General features: G+C 49.9%; 1 protein-coding gene across 1 annotated transcript; it reads left to right on the top strand.

Annotated features, from left to right (window-relative positions):
* Nucleotides 1-551: 551 nt before the first annotated feature.
* Nucleotides 552-16,918, top strand: Tbx21 (T-box transcription factor 21). Its single transcript, XM_027424177.2, has 6 exons — nucleotides 552-1,039; nucleotides 13,518-13,672; nucleotides 13,969-14,090; nucleotides 15,812-15,970; nucleotides 16,084-16,145; nucleotides 16,315-16,918. The coding sequence occupies exons 1-6, from the start codon at nucleotides 552-554 to the stop codon at nucleotides 16,916-16,918; spliced, it is 1,590 nt and encodes a 529-aa protein (XP_027279978.1).
* The last annotated feature ends 6,585 nt before the right edge of the window (nucleotides 16,919-23,503 follow it).

Raw genomic sequence — 23,503 nt, 5'->3', positions numbered from 1 at the left:
GGTGGTGGTGGAGATGAATATGGATAGTCTAAGTAGCTTCGAGCCTGCCAAAGCCGTGAGAATGCTCAAAGGTCCCATCTGGGGAAGGGCCTTTGGTGTGCCGTCCAGGATGGGCGGAATTTCCTGGGGAGAGAAACCCGCTCGAGTTTCAGGTGGCAGGTTGACTCTCTCAGATTCGGGGCGCACAGAGGCTTACTGGTCCCCACTGGAGGGGGGCGGGGGCTTCAGTCCTCACCAAAAGCAAATTCGCGCTGTGTTAAGCCACGAGGGGCGGGGCGAGGCGGGGCGGGGCCGAGGTGGCGGGGTGAGGGGACCCAAGGAGCTTCATAAAGCCACAAAGGCCGCCGCGCGCTAGTGACAGCGGCCGCTGGAGCGGGAGCCCCGGAGCAGCTGCGCGCCTGCCCAGCGCGCGCTCAGGGGCCCGGAGTCCCAGCCCCTGCTCCGGTGGCGTTCTCTCCTCCCCGGACCCCGCCCCCCCACCCCGGTCTCCCTTGCCCCCACGACCCTCTGGCCTCCTCGACGGCTGCGGGAAGGCGCCCAGCCCGCCGCGGATGGGCATCGTGGAGCCGGGCTGCCGAGACATGCTGACCGGCACCGAGCCGATGCCGAGCGACGAGGGCCGGGGGCCCGGAGCGGACCAGCAGCATCGCTTCTTCTATCCGGAGCCGGGCGCACAGGACCCGACCGATCGCCGCGCAGGTGGCAGCTTGGGGACGTCCTACTCTGGGGGCGCCCTGGTGCCGGCCGCACCGGGCCGCTTCCTCGGCGCCTACGCCTACCCGCCCCGGGCCCAGGCGGCCGGCTTCCCCGGGCCAGGCGAGCCCTTCCCGCCGCCCGCCGGTGCCGAGGGCTACCCGCCCGGGGATGGCTACGCAGCCCCAGACCCGCGCGCGGGACTCTACCCTGGACCGCGCGAGGACTACGCAATGCCCGCGGGGCTGGAGGTGTCGGGGAAGCTGCGAGTGGCGCTCAGCAACCACCTGTTGTGGTCCAAGTTCAACCAGCACCAGACAGAGATGATCATCACTAAGCAAGGACGGTGAGTGCGGCGCGCGCCGAGCGCCGCGAGCTCGGCAGGGCGGAGCCGGCGGGGGGTCTGGCCTCGGTGGCCCGCCAGAACAAGGACGGTCCTCTTTTTTTTTTTTTTTTTCTTTCTTTTTTCCCTCCAAATTCTGAAGCTGCACGATGCTGAGTCTTCGTGTTTGCAGTTTGAGCTTCAGTCTTAGGAGTCAGGGAAGTAGGGTAGGCTAGCAGTGAGGACCTAGAGTATCGCGCCAACAGTCAGAGATCAAAAAAGGACAGAGATGATCGTGTAGGCACAACTAGAAGTTACTTTGGAGCAATTGGCCCGAGGTCCCAAGTTGCTCTTTGCCTCAGTCTGGGGTCGCAGTGCACAGCGCGGGAGAGTGTATTCAGGGACTGATAGAAACTGGCCGCCTCTCAGTCCCTGTGTATGGGAAACTGAAGCGTTGGGGGCAGAATCTTTTGGGATTTCTGTGTCCCCTCCCTCCTTTGCTGCTGCTGGGCTCAGGGTAGCTTTGGTGTATGGGGGGTGGCGAGACAGAAGGGGATTTGGTGACACGGAGAAGCAGTCGCCAAGTTTCTTTTCCGGACTTACTTTGATATCATATGTCTGGAGAGAGACAGAGAGACAGAGACAGAGACAGAGAGAGAGACAGAGAGAGACAGAGACAGAGACACACAGAGAGAGACGCTCAGAGAGAGACAGAGACAGAGACAGAGAGACAGAGACACACAGAGAGAGAGACAGAGACAGAGACAGACTGTGTTGTGTAGGGGGGGGGGCAGTAAAACTTATGAAGGCACAAATGCCCAGGACCTTCACTCAGTCCCTGCTGGTGTCCAGTCCCCAATGTGCCCTTTGAGGCTGGTGCCTAAAAATGGGCCTACTTCCTTACCCAGCTATTCACCAGTCCAGCCTGAGGGAAAGATGGAGGGTTCTCCTGGGTTGTTACATTAGTGGTAGGGTTTGCAGCTCAGTCTGCTGCTTCCGGATGGAGTCTCTTTGCTGAAGAAAGAGAAACTTGCAGTGCGTGAGGGGTCACTTGGTACGCAGCACCCTGAGTAGACCCTCTTGTGACTTGTGGGGAGAGGAGCTGCCCTTCTCAGTGGGGACCAGCCAGGGCTCTGTGTCCTTGTACTTTGTGAGTTAGGATGTGGGGTGTCAGGACAGAGACTCAGGAGGTAACTGAGAGATGGCAATGGTGGGATTTCTGGGAGGGGAGACAGAAACCCTTGCTGGCATTACTAGAGTATACTTCCTTCAGATGATGTCTGTAGTGGGTGGAGGGACCCAGCTGCCCAACTACAACTGGTTCCAAGCTGTCACCTTGTTCTTCCTCACTGGGATGAACTGAGAATAAACATGTGTTTGTTTATGGCCCATCCTTCATCCCTAAAGTTTTCTGGTAATTCTCGATCCCCCAACCCCTCTCTGGTCATCTCCACGCACTGACTGGGTTTCTGGTCCTGGAGTGTCTGAACTGGAAGGATCCAGAAGCTCCTGTCTCTCACTGCTCAGACAGGGAAACAGGCCCAGAGACAGCAAGGGACTCTTCTGAGGTTCCACGGCTGGCAGAGCTGGGACCAGGGCTCAGATGGCACCTGTCTACTCATTCTCCAGTCTCCACAGACACCAGTAAAAACAGCCACCTACACTGTCTGAAGGCCTTTCGTGACGCACCCAGTGCTTTCACTTCCATTATTTCACTGAGTTAGGTAGGCCAGGCATTCTCCCCATTTCATACTCATGAACATCGAGTCCCAGGGATAAGCAGCGGCTTCTGTCACAAAGGCAGACTAGGTGGGGCCTCTAACTCTGTGCTTTGTGGTGTGTCAGAAGCAGGAGCCTCTCTCATCTTGCGGCCTGGCCAGGTCTACTCATTGCACTGCCAGGACTCAGCTCCTCCAGTCTGATGGGTGTGGTGGTCAGCCAGAAGGTCAGTGGTTGCTGTGCTGGGTGGAGGCCTGTCTGTCGGGGGGTTAGTGGGGAGGCATTTGGAGGGCACACTCTAGCTGTCTCACTGTCTGGACTCCCGTGGCCTCCTCTCCTGTGTGTTCCTACGGCAGAATTTTTCGCTTGGCCACTCTCCGAGTCTCCCTTTTGGATTTCCTTTCCTTTTCCCTCCTTTTGTTTTGGTGCTGTGATTGGAACCCAGGGCCTAGTGTGTGCTAGGTATATTTTCTAGGACAGCTGTGGTAATGCATATTTGGGTGATACCCATAATTGGAAACTAGCCTGTGTTACATAGTGAGTTTGTTCTTCTCTTTCTCTCTGCTATGTAGCAAAAGGTTCCTTTGAACTCCAGATCTTTTTACCTCTGCCTCCCCAGTGCTAGGATTATAGGTATGTGCCAACATGCCTGGTTGACACGCTGTCTCAAAGAACCAAAATTAATTTACTTTTCTTTTCAAGCCTTGTGTGTGCTATGCACGGCTGAGACACATCCTTAACCAACTGTTTATCATGACAAATTCCACTCTATGAAAGCAGAGAGTGGGACATGGTGGAGCAAGACTCTAATCCCTGAACTCAGGAGGTAGAGGCAGGGGCAGCTCTGTGAATTAGAAGCCAGCCTGACCTACAAAGTGAGTTCCAGGACAGCCAGGACTGTTAAACCGAGACAATCTATCTCAAAAAGCAAGCAAAGAAAAGACAAACAAACCCCCAAAACCAAAATTAAAATTAAAAGTAGAAAGATAGCAGGGCGGTGGTGGCACACGCCTTTAATCCCAGCACTTGGGAGGCAGAAGCAGGCAGATCTCTGTGAGTTCAAGGCCATCCTGGTCTACAAAGTGAGTTCCAGAACAGCTAGAGGTGTTAACACAGAGAAACCCTGTCTCGAAAAACTTAAGAAAAAAAAAAACTGAAAAAAGTAGAAAAATATAGCAGTCTTAGCTTCAAAAATCATCAGAGTTGGTCTGGTCTTTTTTTGTTGTTGTTGTGGTTATTTTGTTTGGTTGGTTTTTGTTTGGTTTTTGAGAGAGTCTCATTATACAGGCTCAGCTGGCCTGGACCTCACTTTGTAGACCAGGCTGGCCTAGAGCTCACAGAAATCTGCTTGCCTTGCCTCCCGAGTCTTGCCACTAAAGGCATGTACTATGTTGTGGTTATTTTGAGATAGGATCTTGCCATGCAATCAAAATTATTCTGAAATTGGTTATCTTCCTGCTTCAAATCTTTAGGTTCCCCCTGAAAATGGATTTTTGTTGTTTGATTTGGTTGAGACGAGATCATACTTCATGTAGCCCAGGCTGGCCTGGAATTCTCAGTCTAACTGCTTCAGCTTCCCAAATGTTGGAATTACAAGTGTATGCTGCAACCATGCTTGGCTTCAAAGTGGAACTTAAAAAAAATTATGGGCTGGCAAAATGGCTCAGTAAGTAAAGACTCTTAGCACTAAGCCTGACAACCTCAGTTTGATTCCCAGGACCCACATGGTTGAAAGAAAGAACTCCCTCCCACACGTTGTCCTCTGACATCCAAACATGCCCTGTGGCATGGGTACTGTCCACCACCACCACCACTTGCAAAAAGAAAAAAGAAGGGGGGGGCAAAAAAAACAGGGTTGAAACAGTGGTTTAGTGAGTAAAGTGCTTGCTTTGTAAACATGAGGACCTGAATTTGAGCCCCAGAACCCATGCTAAAAAAATTACCTAGGCATTGTGGCACATGCCTTAAATCTAGACACTTGGAAGGCAGAGACAGGCAAGTGTCTCTGAGTTTGAGGCCAGGTCTACATAGTAAGTTCCAGAACAGCCAGGGATACCCAGAGAAACCCTGACTCAAGAAACAAAAACAAAAAAGAAGAAAACTAGCTAATCAGCCAGGTGATGGTAGAGCACGCCTTTAATTCTAGCACTTTTGAGGCAGAGGCAGGCAGATCTCTGTGAGTTTGAGGATAGCCTGGTCTACAGAGTGAGTTCCAGGACAGCAAGGGGTATACAAAGAAACCCTGTTTTGAAAAAAAAAAAAAAAAAGGCCGGGCATTGGTGGCTCACGCCTTTAATCTCAGCACTCGGGAGGCAGAGGCAGGCTGATCTCTGTGAGTTTGAAGACAGCCTGGTCTATAAAGTGAGTTCCAGGACAGCCAGGACTGTTGCACAGAAAAACTCTGTCTAGAAAAAAAACAAATACAAAAAAAAAAAAAAACGAAAAAGAAAAAGAAAGAAATAAAGAAGTGAATGAATGAACGATAGTGCCTGAGGAATGACACCTCAGGTGTCATCTGGTGCGCACTCAAGAGCACAAATGTATACATGTATGTCATCTGGCTTCTACATGGACATACACGCATATATTCATGCTCTTGAATGTACGCATGAGAGAGAGAGAGAGAACACACACACACACAAACAAGCAAATAATAATAATAATAATAATAATAATAATAATAATAAAATACCATCAGCAAACCTGAAAAAAAAAAATCCCTAAATGCCTCTGAGTGTTTCGGAAGTCTGCTTGCGTCATGTGTGTGGCAATTGTCACACTTTAGATCCTTCTTAAGGCCACACTGCATCACATGAAGTTCCTGATGGATGGGGGCAGTGGCTCCTCATCATTTCCTTTGATGCCTCCCCTTAGATCAGGTCCCAGGGACTCCATCCTGGGAAGAAGACAGGCTACATCACCATCAAAATTCAGCCCTCCCAAGCCCATGGCCTCTGTGTCTTCTCAGCTTGAGCTCCAGTGATCTGGCAAGTCCAGGCTGTTTCCTTTTGCTGTAGAGTTTTGGGCTCAAAGCAGCTTCCTTTCTGTCCTGCTTCGGCAGGCTGGCCTGTCCCTCTGTGGGTTCCAATGACCTGCAAGTCACCACCACATCACCCACAGACCTTCTTTCTTTTTGAAAAATTCTTCCATCTCAGACCTACCCACAGCCCCTCAGCCTTTGGTCCGGGCTGACTCACTCTGTCCCTGGTCCTTCCTCTGCCACCCACCCTGGACCCACCTACTGGTGTGGATCAGTAGCAGTGAGGCTTTCATCATGAGTGGCGAGAGGTGGGTGACGCCTGGTGTGATGACTGATGAAGGCGACTCAAGTGAGGGCTCAGAGAGGGAAATTGAGAATAAGAAGCATTTGGGGTGGGCCGGAGAGATAGCTCAGGGGTAGAGGAGCTTCCTGCCAGCCCTGACAACCTGAGTTCAGAAGAACACTCTTGAAAGTAGTCCTCTGACCCCTAGGTGCCCATGGGCACCCACAGACGTACACGTACCTACAAAGTAAAAATAATAAAATGTAATGCTTTTCTTTTTTTCTTTCTGTTGGTTTTCTCTCTCTTTTTTTTCTTTCTTTATATTTTGGTTTTTTGAGACAAGGTTTCCCTGTGGCTTTGGAGGCTGTCCTGGAACTAGCTCTTGTAGACCAGGCTGGTCTCGAACTCACAGAGATCTGCCTGCCTCTGCTTCCCGAGTGCTGGGATTAAAGGCATGCACCACCACTGCCCGGCTCTGTTTGTTTTTCAAGACATGGTTTCTCTGCATAGCCCTGACTGCCCTGGAACTCACGCTGTAGACCAGGCTGGCTTTGAACTCAGAGATTTGTCTGTCTCTGCCTCCCAAGTGTTGGTATTAAAGGCATGGGCCACCACCGCTAACCGTAATATTTTTTTTAAAAAAGAAAGAAGGCGACTCTGGGGTCTCCATTTGTGTATTTTTGGAGGTGGAGCCGCCAGGGAGTGCCGAATACAGGCCCTGCCAGTGTTTCTGTGTGCAGTGTGTGTTGTGAATGGGGCAGTAAACACAAAAACAGCTGATGGTAGATGCTCTCAGTAGGGAAGGGGGGCCGGGTCTCTGTGGGCGTGTGGGAGGGTATTAATTGCTGGTAATCCCCGTTTTTCTGAGTGTGATTGGTTGATTATTATAATTAAGATAACTTTGGGGAGAGCTGTTAAGTAGCTCAGTTTGCAAGCACATTTGGTTATGGGAAGCTAGGGTGGCGAAAGCAGTCTCCGCCTCGTGGTGTGAGGAAGTGCCACAGGCGCCGCTATTTCCCTTTCTGTATTCCCAACTCTCACAACTTTTAATTAATGCTTTAGCTTATTATTTTACTTTTTAAATATTTTAATTTTTATGTGTGTGTGTGTGTCTGTCGGAGTGTATGTATGGATACTACTATGTGAAGGAGCCTTTAGAGGCTGGAACTGGAATTATAGGTGGTCATAAGCTCACTTAGAATCAAGCCCAGGTCCCCTTTAGGAGCAGAAAGTATCCTTACTCACTGAACCATCTCTCCAGCCTTTCATTTCATCATCATCATCATTATATTATGTGCTTTTTTTTTTGAGACAGGGTTTCTCTGTGTAGCCTTGGCTGTCCTGGAACTCACTCTGTAGACCAGACTGACCTAGAACTCACAGATCCACCTGCTTCTACCTCTGGAGTATTGGGATTAAAGGTGTGTGCCACCACTGCCCAGCTTTACTTTATTTTCTTTTGAGACAGAGGCTCACTCTGAGGCTAGCCTGGAGCTCTCTGTGTCCAGGCTGTCTGGCCCTTGAACGTGTACGCTTGCTTCCTCTGCCTCCTAAACGCTGGGATTATAGGTGTGAGCCACTATATCCCACTAACCATTTAGATTTATTTTATTTATGTGCATGAGTGTTTTCCTCACATGTTTGTATATCTACGTACCAAGTGCATAGATGGTACCCTCGGAGAGCAGAAGAGGATATTGAGCCCAGCAGTGGTGACACCCACCTTTAATCTCAGCACTCCGGAGGTAGTGAGTTTAAGGCCAGCCTGTCTACAGAGCGAGCTCCAGGACAGACTCCAAAACCACAGGGAAACCCTGTCTGGAGTGGGTGGTGTGAGCTGTGATGTGGGTGCTGGGAATCGAACCCAGGTCCTCTGCAGGAATAAGTGCTTTTAACTGCTGAGCTACTTCTTCAGTCCCTGAATTTTTGCTCTTGGTGGTGCTATATTGAACCCAGGATCTCATGGATGCTAGGCAAGCACTCTTATAGTAAGTTACATTCCCGGATCAGCTTTTCAGATCAAACAACAACAACAACAACAAAAACCCCACTTAAAATCTGGGGATGCTCATGGTGCATGTATGTGATCCTACAATCAGCCATAGGAAGGTCACAAGTTCAAAGATAACCTGGGCTACATACTAAGATCCCTTCTCAAAAAGTAAACAGAATTGCTGGGCAATGGTGGCTCGCACCTTGAATCCCAGCACTCGGGAGGCAGAGGCAGAGGCAGAGGCAGAGGCAGAGGCAGAGGCAGAGGCAGAGGCAAATCTCTGTGAGTTCGAGGCCAGCCTGGTCTACAAAGCTACAAAGAGAAACCCTGTCTCAAAAAAAAATGTAAACAGAATGGTTTGTTGTTATAACAAAATGTTCACAAAATAGATAATATCAAGCTAGTGAGATGTCTCACTGGATAAAGCTGCTTGCTACCAAGGTTGATGACCTGAAACCCACAAATGGTGGAAGGAGAGCACCAACTCCAGCAAGCCATCCTCTTCAAGTGTGCCACATCCTCTCCAATAAATAAGTTTAATTTTTTTTTTAGTGTGTACCATCCAATGCTGAAGCAGCTATTGGAAAATTATCCTCCTAGAGACACCTACCGATGTAACCTCAGAAACTATTTTGTCAATGTCTTATACTTTCAGAATGCAAAATGTTCTCAGGCATCAAGAGATCTCTTCCTCCTCCTCCCAAGTCTGGACTCATGGACTAGGAATCACATAGTCACTTGAAAATGGCTACACAGGCCACACAGTGGTGACGCATGCCTTTAATCGTAGAGCTTGGGAGGCAGAGGCAGGTGGATCTCTGTGAGTTAGAGGCCACCCTGATCTACAGAGCTAGTTCCAGAACAGGCTCCAAAAGCCCGTCTCGAAAAACAAAACCAAAAATAAATAAATAAATAGAAAGAAAGACAGACAGACAGACAGACAGAAAGAAAGAAGGAAAGAAAGAAAGAAAGACAGAAAGAAAGAAAGAGGCGAAAAGAAGAGAAAAAGCAAATTGCTACATAGAAATGCAGGGTTGTTGTTCTTCACCTTCGAGGAAGACACAGACAGTCGGCTTTACAGAAAGTTGGTCTGTGTCTGAAACAAGTCATTGTTTCGTTTTTTTTGGAAACGGTCTTACTGGCCTGGTCTCACCGTGTCCCCAGCCATGTCCCATGACCCTTCAAATCATCTCTAGATGAGTTAGCCATTGGGGCAGCAGAGAGTTATGGGGCCATGACTCTGTCCCCTGAAAGTGGTGTGGTGGGTGGCTTTATGGAGGTCAGAGTGGTATCAGGTCCATCTCCACTACTGTTTCTTCCAAGCAAAGTGACATGTAAATCAGGGAGTTATTATGGGATTCCACTGGTAATCTTAGCTGGGTTAACCTTAGCTGGGTCATTCCTCAGGCAGCATCCCCCCTCTTTCGTTACCTCCTTCCTTTTATTCCTCCCTCCCTCCCTCCTTTCCTCCTTCCCTCCCTCCCTCCTTCCCTCTCTCCCTTTCTCCCTTTCTTGAAATAGAATCTCTCTATGTAGCCCTGGCTGTCCTGGAACTCCTTATGTAAACCAGGCTGGCCTCAAACTCACATTTGCCTCTGCCTCCCAACTTCTGGGATTAAAAACATGCACCAACACACTTGGCTTATTTATTATTATTATTATTATTATTATTATTATTATTATTATTATTATTATTGAGACAGGGTCTCTCACTAGGCTAGAGTTCACTGAGTAGGCTAGGCTGGCTGGCAAACCCCAAGAATCTAAATGTCTCTGCCTCCCCAGTTCTGGGAGTAAAGGTCTGCAACTCCACATCAGGCTGCTGCTTCTCCCCCTCCCGCCTCCCCCTTCCTTCTTTAACGTGAGTATTGAGAATTCAGGTCTCTATGCACAGCATCTCACCATCTTTTTTAAGTGGAACTAAGACCTCCCATCTCACAATCTTCCACAGAGACCACAGCATGGGACTGTCATCAACAGTCTAAGCCTCAGTGTCTTTGAGTATAAAATTTTGAGGAGCATTTTATATGTCAAATAACTGGCTTGATGAACTGGCTACTGTATAAATAGAGGATTGGTAAACATGTTCTGAGCTTTGGGATATGGCTTAGTTGTAGAGCATTTATTTGCCTAGCATGCACAAGGCCCCAGGCTCTATACTTAGCATTACCAAAAAAAAAGTGTTTCTTTCTATTCCTTTAGAATAGGAAGTTTGAAATGAGAACTTTATTTTGGTTCTCACATGAAAATAAATTAGTTTGGTTTTTTGAGACAGGATTTCTCTGTGTGGTCCGGGCTGTCCTAGAACTCACTCTGTAAGCCAGGCTGGCCTTGAACTCATAGAGATCTACCTGCCTCTGCCTCCCAAGTTGGTAGGATTACAGTTGTGCACACCCAAGTGTGCACATATATTTTATGTGTATGGCTGTTATGTCAGAATGTATGAATATGTACCACATGCACACCTAACGCCTGCTGAAGCTAACCAAAGAGTATTGGATCCCATGGAACTGGTCTCACGGGTGATTGCGGCCATCATGTGCGTGCTGAGAATTAAACCCAGGTTGTCTAGAAAGGCAGCTAGTGCTCTTATCTGATGACCTATCTCTCCAGCCCCCTTCCCTCTTCTAAGACAGAGTCTCTCTATTATGTGGCTCTGGCTGTCCTAGAACCTGATCTGTAGACCAGCCTGGCCTCAGACTCACAGAGATCCACTTGCTTTTGCCTTCCAGATGCTGAGATTAAAGTCAAGTGCCAAGCCAGGCTGGTCTCGAACTCACAGAGATCCACCTGCCTCTGCCTCCCAAGTGCTGGGATTAAAGGCGTGTGCCAACACCGCCCAGCGTTCATTTTGTTTTCCTGGCTGTCCTGGAACTCGCTCTGTAGGCCAGGCTGGCCAGGAACTGGTTTACTTTTATGTGTATGTGTGCTTTCATGAGTTTGTGTGCCGCATGCATGTAGGGCAGGCACTGCTGCGTGCCCTGGGACTGGAGTGGCAAACGCTCTGGTGCTGCGAACCAGATCGGCATCCCCTGGAAGAGCAGGAAGTGCTCTCAACCACTCAGAGCCATCTCTCCAGCCTAGAAACTATGATTTGAGTGACCTTACAATGAATTGGTGAGAGAAATGGATTGAAAATATTCTCCACACGTCAGTTTTTCAGTACTTACTTTTTGGGCTACGGATGTAACTAAGTTGGTAGAATTCTTGTCTAGAATTCAGTAAGTCATGGATGGATCCCTAGCATAACACAGACTGAGTATAATGGCACACGCCTGTGACCCCAGCACTTTAGAAGTTAAAGCAGGTAGACCAGATGTTCAAAGTCATCCGTGGCTTTAATGTGAGTTCAAGGCTACTCTATAGGTTTCTTGACTGAGAGACCAATGCTTTCCCATCCTACATGGCCCCCTGGGCGGAGGGATGTGAGTGTGAAAGGGACATCCAATGACGATTTGCCTCTGCTGCTCTGACGACCTCGTTCTCCCTGCTGGGGCATGGGAGCTCAGCTATTGGAACTGTGACGGCTCTGAAGCTGCTAGTGGCCTCGCGGCAGTGAAGGGGGCTGTTACAGTGGATGGCAGTGATTGGAGACGGGATGGTTGTGATGATGGGAGGGCAACGGCAGTGCTGGTGATGATGATTAAAGTGGTGGCTATTACGGTAGTAGGCATGGAGGCTCTGGCTATAGTGTGGTGGCTATGACGGGCGTGGCGGCTGGAGTGGTGGTGGCTATGGTGGAGCTAGCAGTAGAAGGATCAGAAGTTCAAGCTTCTCCTTGGCTATGTAGGGAGGAGGGAGAGCGGAGGAGACCCCAGCAGTACAGAGTGGGTGGAAATGATGGCTTCGATAGAGGTGGTGGTTTGAGAGCTAGGGGACGTGATGGTGTTGTTGGATGTGTTACGATTGTGGAGATGGCGGCTGCCGTGATGGTGAGGTCGTGACTGTGGCGGTGGTGGAGACATGGGGTGATGATTGGAGAAATAGTGGCTGTAGGCATGGGAAGGTGATGGCAACTCTGGTGACTGTGGAGGTGCTGGCCACAGAGATGGAAGCGAGGGTGGGGTGGCGTCTGCAGTGAGGGCGAGGTGGTGGCTGTGTCGGTGGTGGCGACAAGAGAAGGTGGTTGTTAGGGAGACGGTGGCTGTAACCATGGAGAGGTGGTGGTAGAGATGGTGACGGCAGCCGAGCTGGAGGCTGTGACGGTGGAGACAGTGTCAGAGTGATGGTGGAGACAGCGGTGAGAGTGATGGTGGTTGTGATAGAGACGGTGGTTGTAGTGATCGTGATAATAGGGGCAGTGACGGTGGAAGTGGTGGGGAGGCCATTGCAAGAGGCTTCCTTTTCCGACCCTTTCTCTAGATCGATGGAGAATAGTGCAGGATCCAACCCACTATCTTGTCTTTTCCTGGGACTCAAGACTTTAAGCATAAGAACAGTTGGAGCCTTAGGATGGCTAGGGTGTTGGCTTGGGGCAGGCCATTCTGTGGCTGTGTGAGGCGGGGAGGCCCAGTCAGTGAACACAGCAGGAGGGCACTGCACAGAGTGGGAGAGCCACAGTGGAGAAGTGGCACCGAGGTGTAACTCTCCTGGGAACTGCCTTTGGAGAGTTGGCTGGTGCCTTTGGCCCACACAGGACAGGAAGCACACTAATGTTAGAGACGGTGGTTTCCAGATAAATATCTAGTAACTGATCTCTTGAGATGAAAGCATATTCAAAAGTCTACAGGCTGGGATGTAATTCAGTTATAGAGTGCTTGCCGGGCATGCAGCAAGAATCGTCAGCACTACAAGATAGGCACTGATTTAGAGTGTCTGCTGATTCCCACGGTGTAAATGTGCTCACCGTGGTTGATTCCAAGCTACCAACGTGATAGGGCTGAACACAGCTGCGGGCGATGCCACTCTACCACCTCATGCAACAGACACAAATAAGCTCAAGCTCAGGCCACAGCACCACAGAGGAAGACAATGGAAAGAGACTCCTGAGTAGTGAATGCCTTGGCTTTTAGTAGAATGTATTTAGTTGTTGTGTTTTTACAGTTTAATTTTGTTTTCTAAGACAGGGTTTCTCTCTGTAGCCCTGGCTGTCCTGGAACTCACTCTGTAGACCAGGCTGGCCTCAAACTCACAGAGATCCATTCACCTGCCTCTGCCTCCCAGGTACTCGGATTAAAGGCGAGCGCCACCATACCCAGCTAATACAATTTAATTTTTTTAAAAAAGATTTATTTTTAATACTTTCTGTATGTGCCTGTGTGTGCCTCTCTCTGTGTGTACGTGTGTGTGTGTACCTGTGTGTGCCTCTCTCTGTGTGTACGTGTGTGTGAGTCTGTGTGTGCCTCTGTGTGTGTGTGTGTGCAAGCCTGCGTGTACCTCTGTGTGGGTGTGTGAGCCTGCGTGTGCCTCTGTGTAGTACACTTGCCAATTGACTCTTGAGAACATGGAAGCTGGCTCCCGCATACTGCGTGCACACAGGTGACTGGCCACTGGGTTAATGGACCCTGGGCTTCTCTGTTCCCCACAGGCGAATGTTTCCATTCCTCTCTTTCACTGTGGCTGGACTGGAGCCCACAAGCCATTACAGGATGTTTGTGGATGTGGTCTTGGTGGACCAGCACCACTGGCGGTACCAGAGTGGCAAGTGGGTGCAGTGTGGAAAGGCAGAAGGCAGCATGCCAGGTACGACCCCTTTCAGAGTGGTGGGCATGCTTTTTCTCCCAGATGCCCCTGATGGATTGCTCAAGCTCTTGCCCCTGATGTGCATATATCTATGCACTATCCCAAGCTTCCTTTGGCTTGTCACCTCTCTAATCTAGCAGAGGACACTCAGCGCAACCCTCTGCCCTCATTTACCCTGGCTCAGCCTGTCTGTCCCCTCCCCTGCATCTTTCTGGAGTTCCTCTCAGAACAGGCAAAATCCCACATCTCCAGGGTCTGTTCAAGGGCTACTTGGCAATAAGGTTAACTGTCCACAGGAAACCGTTTATACGTCCACCCAGACTCCCCCAACACCGGAGCCCACTGGATGCGCCAGGAAGTTTCATTTGGAAAACTAAAGCTCACCAACAACAAGGGGGCTTCCAACAATGTGACCCAGGTAGGACTGTCAGCCCCACCTGCCCCTGAATCTGAGACCCTCTCCTCTGACACTTCCTAAGACCCCCCCCATGCTGTCTGAGCCCCCTCTCCTCTGCTGCTCTGGTCTGCTCTCCTCTCTACATAGCCAAGGATGACCTTGAACTTCTGATCCTTCTGCCACTAGCTCCAGAGTGCTGAGATTTCAGGCATATACCAACATGTGGTTCTGGTGTTGCACCCAGGGACTGGTGCGTGCCAGACAAGCATCCTATTAATTACACTACTCTATGCCAGCCCCTTAGCTTCTCTCTGAACTCTGGCTCTTTCCTACCCACCCTGGGAAGACAATGAGATGGGAGGATCTCTGGTCAGCACAGGCCAAATCAGTCTGGGGGCTTTTTCTTTTTCTTTTAAAAAATAATTTATTTCTTCTTATTTTATATACATTGGTGTTTTGCCTACATGTATGGCTGTGTGAGAGTATCAGACCTTAGATTTATAGACAGTTTTTAGCTGCCATGTAACGGCTGAGCCATCTCTCCAGTCCCTGGGGGCCGAGGAGAGGGGGCTTTTTCATTAGATCATGATTTGTAATCTGGATGGGTCCCAGTGTTCCAGGGAATGGATACAAAGTATCCTCACATTGAACAATGGAGAATTTTTGTTTTGTTTTAAAAACATTTTAAAAATTTTGTTGTGGGGTACACATGTGCTATGTTGTATTTGTGGAGGGTGGAGGACAACTTGCTGGAGTTGGCTCTGTTCTTCCATCCCAGGGATCCCAGGGACCAAACTCAGGTTGCCAAGCTTGGCAGCAAGTGCCTTTGCCTGCTGAGCCTTCTTCACGGTTCCAATCCTAGTTTTGTTTTTGTTTTTCCTGAGACAGGGTTTCTTGTGTAGCCCTGCCCGCACTGGAACTCACTCTGTAGACCAGGCTGGCCTTGAATTCAGGGATCCACCTGCCTCTGCCTCCAGAGTGCTGGAATTAAAGGCGTGCACCACCACTACCTAGCACCTAATCCTGAAAACCTTGAGCTGGAGAGAGGGTTCAGTTGGTAAAGCATCTGCCTTGCAAAGACAAGGATTTGAGTCTCATCACTGGAACCCATCCATGTTTAGAAAGAAAGAGAGAAAGGAAGGAAGGGAGGGAGGGAGGGAGGGAGGGAGGGAGAGACAGAGAGACAGAGAGAGACAGAGAGAGAGAGAGAGAGAGAGAGAGAGAGAGAGAGAGAGAGAGAGAGAGAGAAAGGGAAAAAGAAAAAGTGGCTGTAATGGCAATAACCAGTAATTTAGCAGAGACTGGTGGACCCCTACGGCTCACTGGCCAGTCTGCCTACTTGGTGAGTTTCAAGCCTGAGAGAGACCCTGTCTCAAAAAAAAGTGGATGGTGCATGAGGTTGTCCCCTGGCCTCTATCTATACTTGCACACACACAAGCACACAGAGGCACACGTGCACATACAACCTTTAGTGCTAATACTTTGCTCTCACCAACATGTAGGCTCAGGAGAGTCACAAGAGGCTAGAATTCATGCCCTAAAGAGAAGATGGAAGGCTTAAGAGAAGTTGTTTGGTGGCAGGGTGGACGCAGGCACAAGATGTCCTCAAGTATTTTTCTAGTTCCACTGTAAGGCTAGCCGTCACTGGCAGGAGAATGGATGCAGTCATGAGACCACAATGGGGTCAGGAGGAAACTCCCAGCTCCTTCCATGACTCTGCCACCACCTCACTCCCTCTCCAGATGATTGTCCTGCAGTCCCTCCATAAGTACCAGCCCCGGCTGCACATTGTGGAGGTGAACGATGGAGAGCCGGAGGCCATCTGCAATGCGTCTAATACGCACGTCTTTACTTTCCAAGAGACCCAGTTCATTGCGGTGACTGCTTATCAGAATGCGGAGGTGAGGGCTGGGGGGGCCTGGGGACAGGCGTCTGCTGGGGCGGCACAGCCTTCTTCTTGTGGGGGCCCTGGAGTTCCTGAGCCTCAGACTCGGCAACTGTTTCCCTTCTCTAGATCACTCAGCTGAAAATCGACAATAATCCCTTTGCCAAAGGATTCCGGGAGAACTTCGAGTCGTAAGTACACTTAGGTCACTCTGAGATGGGACTGTAGATCAGAGGCCCACCTGTCCTATCTACTTTGGAGGGGGGGCGGGGGGGGGGCAGACAGGCCAGGGAGGGAGGAACAGGAAGACTCATGCTTGTGCTTTGTTTTCTCATTTTCTGCTTGTTTGTTTGTTTTTAGCATGTATGCATCTGTTGACTCAAGTGTTCCCTCCCCACCTGGACCCAACTGTCAACTGCTTGGGGGAGACCCCTACTCGCCTCTTCTATCCAACCAGTATCCTGTTCCCAGCCGATTCTACCCCGACCTTCCTGGCCAACCCAAGGATATGGTCTCACAGCCTTACTGGCTGGGGACACCTCGGGAACACAGTTATGAAGCAGAGTTCCGAGCAGTGAGCATGAAGCCCACATTCCTGCCCTCTGCCCCTGGGCCCACTGTGCCCTACTACCGTGGCCAAGAAGTCCTGGCACCCGGAGCTGGCTGGCCTGTGGCCCCTCAGTACCCTCCCAAGATGAGCCCAGCTGGCTGGTTCCGCCCCATGCGAACTCTGCCCATGGACCCTGGTCTGGGATCCTCAGAGGAACAGGGTTCCCACTCGCTGTGGACTGATGTCACCCCTCTCCGGCAGGAGCCCAGCGACTCGGGACTAGGCGAGGGGGAATCTAAGAGAAGGCGGATATCCCCCTATCCCTCCAGCGGAGACAGCTCCTCTCCTGCTGGGGCCCCTTCTCCTTTTGATAAGGAAACCGATGGCCAGTTTTATAACTATTTTCCCAACTGAGAAGATACCACTGGGTTGGAGGGCGCCAGCTAACTTAGAAGAAACAGACACAGGCCTAGAAGCCCCGAGCTCTCGCCACCCCTTCCCCCGGTAGTGATTGGTTGGGGAAGGAGAAAGGCCGAGAAGGATTCTGGGGTTCATTTGTTGCTTCCTGGCCCACAAGAAAATGTGGCAGGAGTGTCCCCTGCCCCTTCCTCTGCCAGAACTATACTCACGTACCTGGTGCTGCTTCTGACCAATGGCTCCGTGGAGAATGGAGAATGGACTCAAAGCCTCCAGAAAGTTTTGGATTCAGAAGGACTTCATGGCTTCTGGCAGAAGGGCCAGGGTTGGGGCCAGGCCTGGAGACACACCCCCTTTCCCTTCGGGGGGAGGGGGGGTAATTTTGAACTGTTAGTCTCTCACTGTGTTAATCTCTTGACCTGAGAGTAAAGACTTGTGGATTTTTATAACAGCCAGCCAACCAGGAACAAGGACAGGACTCAGGTGACTTTGAGGGGACTGGGCCCCCCCTTGCAAGGAGATAAGGGAATGGGTGCAGAGGAAGGGTTGGGGTGCGCGTTTCACCAAGCGAGGTCACTTTGAACTGGTGTACACAAGCTTTTTTCTTTTTTATTTCTTTGGGATGGGGAGGCTATTTATTGTAGAGAGAGTGGTGTCTGGATGCATTTCTTTTGTTTTCATCACTTTCCGAAAATAAACATGGAACTCGTGTCCTGCTTCTGTGGCCTGTGGGAGGGGTTGTGCGGATCAAGGTTTGCTGGTCCCTGGGCTCTTGTGTTTGTGGGTAACTGTTAGGACCCTAAAGTGACCTCACTTAGGGATAAACTGAGTTAGAGTGTGTCTTGTCCTCAGCACTCCAGCTGATGGTGCATGCTGACCAAAGGTGTTTTGTGACCAAAGAGCCCCTTTGTCTGTATTGCCTTTTCAGCACCCTGACCTGGGGGAAGGTAGGGGGAGAGCAAAGCCAAGACTGGGCTGGGCGGGGCAGGAGCCCAGGAAAAAAAGGACTCCTCATTTCTCTTTGCTTTTTTTTTTTTTTTTTTTTTCGAGACAGGGTTTCTCTGTGGCTTTGGAGGCTGTCCTGGAACTAGCTCTTGTAGACCAGGCTGGTCTCGAACTCACAGAGATCCACCTGCCTCTGCCTCCTGAGTGCTGGGATTAAAGGCATGGGCCACCAACGCCCCGTCTCTTTGCATTTTTTAAAGATTTTATTTATTTATTTATTATGTATACAACATTCTGCCTCCATATGCGACTGCACACCAGAAGAGGGCACCAGATGTTATTATAGATGGCCATGAGACACCATGTGGGTGCTGGGAATTGAACTCAGGTCCTCTGGAAGAGCAGTCAATGCTCTTAACCTCTGAGCCATCTCTCCAGCCCTCTCTTTGTGTTTTTAACACTCTGAATTTCTAGGTTTGCTCAGGTATTACAAGCATAAGTAGGAATTGGATGATGTGACATTTCCATTCCATATGAAGCAACGTAGTACATGGGAAGGGTCTAGGATTAGCACTTGCCAAGGTCCTCAGTGTGAGCGCTGTCTTCGTGGACTGGGGTGCATGGGGCTCACTCTCTCTCTCTCTTCCTCTTTTATTTGTTTTGGACAGATTCTCACATTGTAACCCAGGATGGCTTCAAAGCTCATGGTGATCCTCCTGTCTCATCCTCGCAAGCGCTGGGATTACAGACACGAGCCATCCTGCCCAGCTTTCTAGCTCTATTTCTTTTGTTAAAAAAAGAATTTGGGCCAGGGAGTAAAAGCACTAATTGCACAGCCTGACCAGCCAAGCTTGATGCCCTGAACTTCTGTCAAAGCTGCATCATGGCACACATGTGTCATCCCAGGGCTTCTAGGAGATAGGGTGCAGAGTCAGGAGGACGTCTTGGCAGTTCACCACACAATGAGCCATAGGTATGAAGCACGGCAGGAGAACACTGGAGTAGAGACACAGAGACCCCATTTCAATATGGCAGGAGAAAGCCAATCTCAGGAGACTGTCCTGATTTCCATGCCTGCAAGAGCACGCACGCGCACACACACACACACACACACACACACACACACACACACACACTGTTTGTTTGTTTGTTTGTTTATTTGAGACAGAGTTTCTCTGTGTAGCCCTGGCTGTCCTGGAACTAGCTCTGTAGTCCAGGCTGGCCTCAAACTCACAAAATCCACCTGCCTCTGCCTCGAAAGTGCTGGAATTAAAGGTGTGTGCCACCACCACACGGCATAAGTAAATATTTTTAGGGTTTTTTGTGTTCTTTTTTGTTTATGAGACAGGATCTCCATTCTGGCTGGCCTAGAACTCAGTATATAAACCAGGCTGGCCTCAAACTCACAGAGAACCACTTGCCTCTGCCTCCTGAATGTTGGAATTAAGGGCAGCTACTACCATAATCAACACAAATATTTTTTGAGATGGGGTATCACTATGTAGCCAGCTGTCTTGGAACTCTATGCAAACCTGGCTGGCCTTGAACTCACAAAAATCTATCTGCCTCTGCCTTCCAAGTGATGAATTAAAGGTGTGCACCACTACACCGGGCTATGAATATTTTTTAATGTTTATGAAATCTGTGGTTTGTTTTTTGTTTTTTGAGACAGGGTCTGTTTATGCAATCCTGGATGTGCTGGAACTCACAATGTAGACAAGGCTGGCCTCAAACTCACAGAGATCCACTTGCCTCTGCCTCCTGAGGGTTAAAGGTGTGCACCACCACCCCCCCAGCTATTTACGTGAATATCTTTGGAGATGCTATGGAAGCAGAGAGGTGTCAGGTTCCCTGAAGCTGGAGTTAGATGTGGTTTTGGGCCTCCTGACACAGGTGCTGGGAACCAAACTCAGGTCCTCTGCGAGTAGGTTCTCTTCCTGATGAGCCACTTCTGCCTGCATGTACACCTGCAGGTCAGAAGAGGGCACTAGATCTCATTACGGATGGTTGTGAGCCACCATGTGGTTGCTGGGAATTGAACTCAGGACCTCTGGAAGAACAGTCAGTGCTCTTAACCCCTGAGCCATCTCTCCAGCCTCCTGATGAGCCACTGCTACATACCCCAAATAAATTTTTCTTTTGTTTTCTGAGACATGGTTTGTCTGTGTAGCCCTGGCTATCCTGGAGCTCACTCTGTGGACCAGACTGATCTCAACTCAGAGATCTACCTGCCTCTGCCTCTCTGGTGCTGGGATAAAAGGCGTGTACACCACTGCCCTTCTTCCAGATAAGTATTTTTAAGATAAAATAATTCAAGCCAGTTGTGGTGGCAAATACCGGCAAATGCAGCACTGGATGACTGAGGCAGGAAGACTGACAACTGGAGACCAGCCTGGGCTGTTTGGGGAGACCCTATCTCAAAAAGATAAACATTGGCCAGGCGGTGATGGTCCACACCTTTAATTCCAGCAGCACTCAGGATGCAGAGGAGGTCGGGTCTCTGAATTTGGGGCAGTGAAGTGGAGACCTTGTCTTTTTTTTTTTTTTAAGACCCTCTAGCTGCTTTTCTCTTCCAGAAATCGGGTCACACTCCCATGCAATCTGTCCCTTAAGACAAAGAACCAACAGATGCCCACTGTGACTGTTAAGAGTCTTCAGATCTCTGAGGGAAAAGCAAGCCCAGTTCCACCCTCCTTCTCCCAGCTCTTTCTCTCCCTCCCTCTCTCCCTCCCTCTCTCTCTCTCCTCCCCCATCTCTCTCTCCCTCCCCCCTTTTCTCTGGGACTCAGAGTTGAGAAATAATGGACTATGGCCTTACAGTTCCGTTTTATGGTCCTGCCTGGTGCTTGCTCCCCGCCCCTCGACAGGTAGACCAGATTAGACTACGGGGTAGAAGCTTGCCCACCCACAGAAAACCTGTAAGAGTCGGTAATTGCCTTGCTCATCTGGATTTGAAGGAAATCCTCTCTTTCCCCCTTTAAGGTTCCACTGTGACCATCTATGGCTGTGGTGTCATCTTTCTCCTGATAGTCTGTGAACTAAAGGATCTATAGGGCGCTCCCATCACACCATCCATGGCCAATATCTCTCCTAATGAAGCCCCTCTTCAGACTTTAAGGCTGCTCTCCCTCTCAGGGCCCCCCATCTAAGAAAGTGCCTGGGGGCACACGCCTTTAGTCCCAGCACTCAGGAGGCAGAGTGGATCTCTGTGAGTTTGAAGCCAACCTGGTCTGCTGAGTGAGTTTCAGGACAGGCTCCAAAGCTACAAATAAGCCCTGTCTCAGAAAACAAAAAACAACAACAAAAAAAGAAAATGCCTGGGAAGGACGACCCCAGCTCCTTTCTATGAGCCTGCGCATTCTCTCTTCTTTTAAGTTAATGCAGAGCGGACACAGCTTTCCCTAACGGCACCCAGTGCCATCAGGCTGGTTGCTTGACATTGTTCACAGAGTGGGAATATTTACACCATGGGAATTAACCCACTCTACACTGATGGCACAGCCCCTCCCAAAGAGCTTGTTTCCTACCACAAAACTGAGAGCTGGCACCCCGGCAATATGAGTGCACGCAGAGACCCTGGGATGATCCCTTCTCCAGAGGGAACCTTCACCAGCTGATGGCGCTCTGTGAGTGGGGCATGAGAATGGAAAACCGAGACCCACTTACTACCCCCAACTTTAGTGTGTGTGTGTGTATGCCCATGTGTGTATGTGTGTGCCCATGTGTGTATGCATGTGCCCATGTGTGTGTGTGCGTGTGCCCATGTGTGTATGTGTGTGTCCATGTGTGTATGTGTGTGCCCATGTATGTGTGTGCCCGTGTGTATGCATGTGCCCATGTGTATATATGTGTGCCCATGTGTGTATGTGTGTGCCCATGTGTGCATGCATCTGCCCATGTGTGTGCCCATGTGTGTGCCCATGTGTGTATGCATGTGCCCATGTGTGTGCCCATGTATGTATGTGTGTGCCCATGTGTGTATGTGTGTGCCCATGTGTGTGTGTGTGCCCATGTGTGTATGTGTGTGCCCATGTGTGTGTGTGCCCATGTGTGTGTGCGTGTGCCCATGTGTGTATGTGTGTGCCCAAGCACTGCGTGCGCATGTGTGTGGTTGTGAGGAGGTGCGTGCATGTGTGCTGTGGCACGCATGTGGGGGTCAGGGACATCCTTGGGTATCAGTCCACCCCTTTCCACCTGTTTGAGACAAGGATTCTTCTGTGAACGTAACTTGCTGGCTTTCGAGCTTTTGGGGATTCTCCTGGCTTCACCTCCCATCTCCTGGGAAAGGAGTTTGAACTGCATGTGATTACAGGTGTTTGAACTACATGTCAAGCTTTTACATGAGCTCTGAGGTCCTCACACTTGTGTGGCAAGTGCTTGGACTCACTGAGCCACCTCTCCAACCCCCCTCCCCAGGCCAAACGTGACTTTGATTTCCTTTTCTCCACCTTGCCATATCCCTCTTTCTGCTTTTAGTGCCCAAGTCCTATGTTTGCTCTTCTCTTCCCAGAAGGACGTCCCCTGCTTCTGGGAGGGAGTGGTGGTGAGAATACTCTAACTCCAGGTGCTTTCGTGAGAAGCACACACAGACATGCTTGAATTCAGATTTCTGATGATCTACTAGTTGTCTGAAGGGGGCCACAGTCCCTCCTTCCACTGTCTATGGCTGTTCCAAGTTCTGGGACCCCACGGTTCCCTTGGGGATGAGTTAATTCACTTGTTAGTCCTTTTAGTCATCACCTGAATCTTCAGCTCCACTTTGTGTAATGGTGTTGGTCACACATCATTCTCAGCCACGCAGTAAGTCAGAGTCAGTGTGGGCTACAAAAGACCATGTCTCAGAATAATTGTAGATCATAGTCCTTTTTTGTTTGTTTGTTTGTTGTTTCTCTGTGTAGCTTTGGAGACTATCCTGGCACTCGCTCTGGAGACCAGGCTGGCCTCGAACTCACAGAGATCTGCCTGCCTCTGCCTCCCGAGTGCTGGGATTAAAGGTGTGTGCCACCAAAGTCTGGCTTGGTTTGGTTTTTTTGAGACAGGGTTTCTCTGTAGCCTTGGCTGTCCTGGAACTCTCTGTAGACCAGGCTGGCCTTGAACTCACAGAGATCCCCCTGCCTCTGCCCCTGCCTCTGCCTCTCAAGCGCTGAGGTTAAAGACATGTGCCACAGGCCTGGTTCAGTTTGATTTTTTTTTTTTTGGTGGTGGTGGGGGTGGGTGGAGGGGACAGGGTTTCTCTGTGTAGCACTGGCTGTCCTGGAACTTGCTCTGTAGACCAGGTTGGCCTTGCATTCAGAGATCTGCCTGCTTCTGCTTCCTGAGTGTTGAGATTAAAACTTTGGGTTTTCTTTAATCAGTTACGAGGTTATAATCCTATCTCCATGGAAGCTGAGACAGGATCAATGCCTTGAATTCAAAGCAAGCCTGGGGTATAGCCTATCTCAATGCAAAGGCATATAGGAACACTGTGTTAGCAGAGATTGACACTGTGTTAGCCAGAGCCCTGGGAGCTCCCTGGTCTGAGCTCCTCTAAGTTCCTGCTGAGCCTCCCTGTCTCCTGCAGGTGGACAGCATTTTCCCTGTGATTGGATAGGAGTCTGAGAGTTTCAGAGCATGTCAGCAAAGACATCCTCTCCCAGGT

The sequence above is a fragment of the Cricetulus griseus genome, chromosome 7 (genome assembly GCF_003668045.3).
Source record: "Cricetulus griseus strain 17A/GY chromosome 7, alternate assembly CriGri-PICRH-1.0, whole genome shotgun sequence".
In the NCBI taxonomy this organism is placed as follows: domain Eukaryota; kingdom Metazoa; phylum Chordata; class Mammalia; order Rodentia; family Cricetidae; genus Cricetulus; species Cricetulus griseus.
The sequence above is the reverse complement of the archived record's forward strand: the minus strand, read 5'-3'. Positions and strand labels throughout refer to the sequence as shown.

Bases quoted from the DNA above. Each gene is read 5' to 3' on its own strand.
- Tbx21 (XM_027424177.2), top strand. From the start codon at position 552: ATGGGCATCGTGGAGCCGGGCTGCCGAGACATGCTGACCGGCACCGAG. The intron at 13,673-13,968 runs GTACGACCCCTT...AACTGTCCACAG, and splicing joins GGCAGAAGGCAGCATGCCAG to GAAACCGTTTATACGTCCAC. The intron at 15,971-16,083 runs GTGAGGGCTGGG...TCCCTTCTCTAG, and splicing joins CTGCTTATCAGAATGCGGAG to ATCACTCAGCTGAAAATCGA.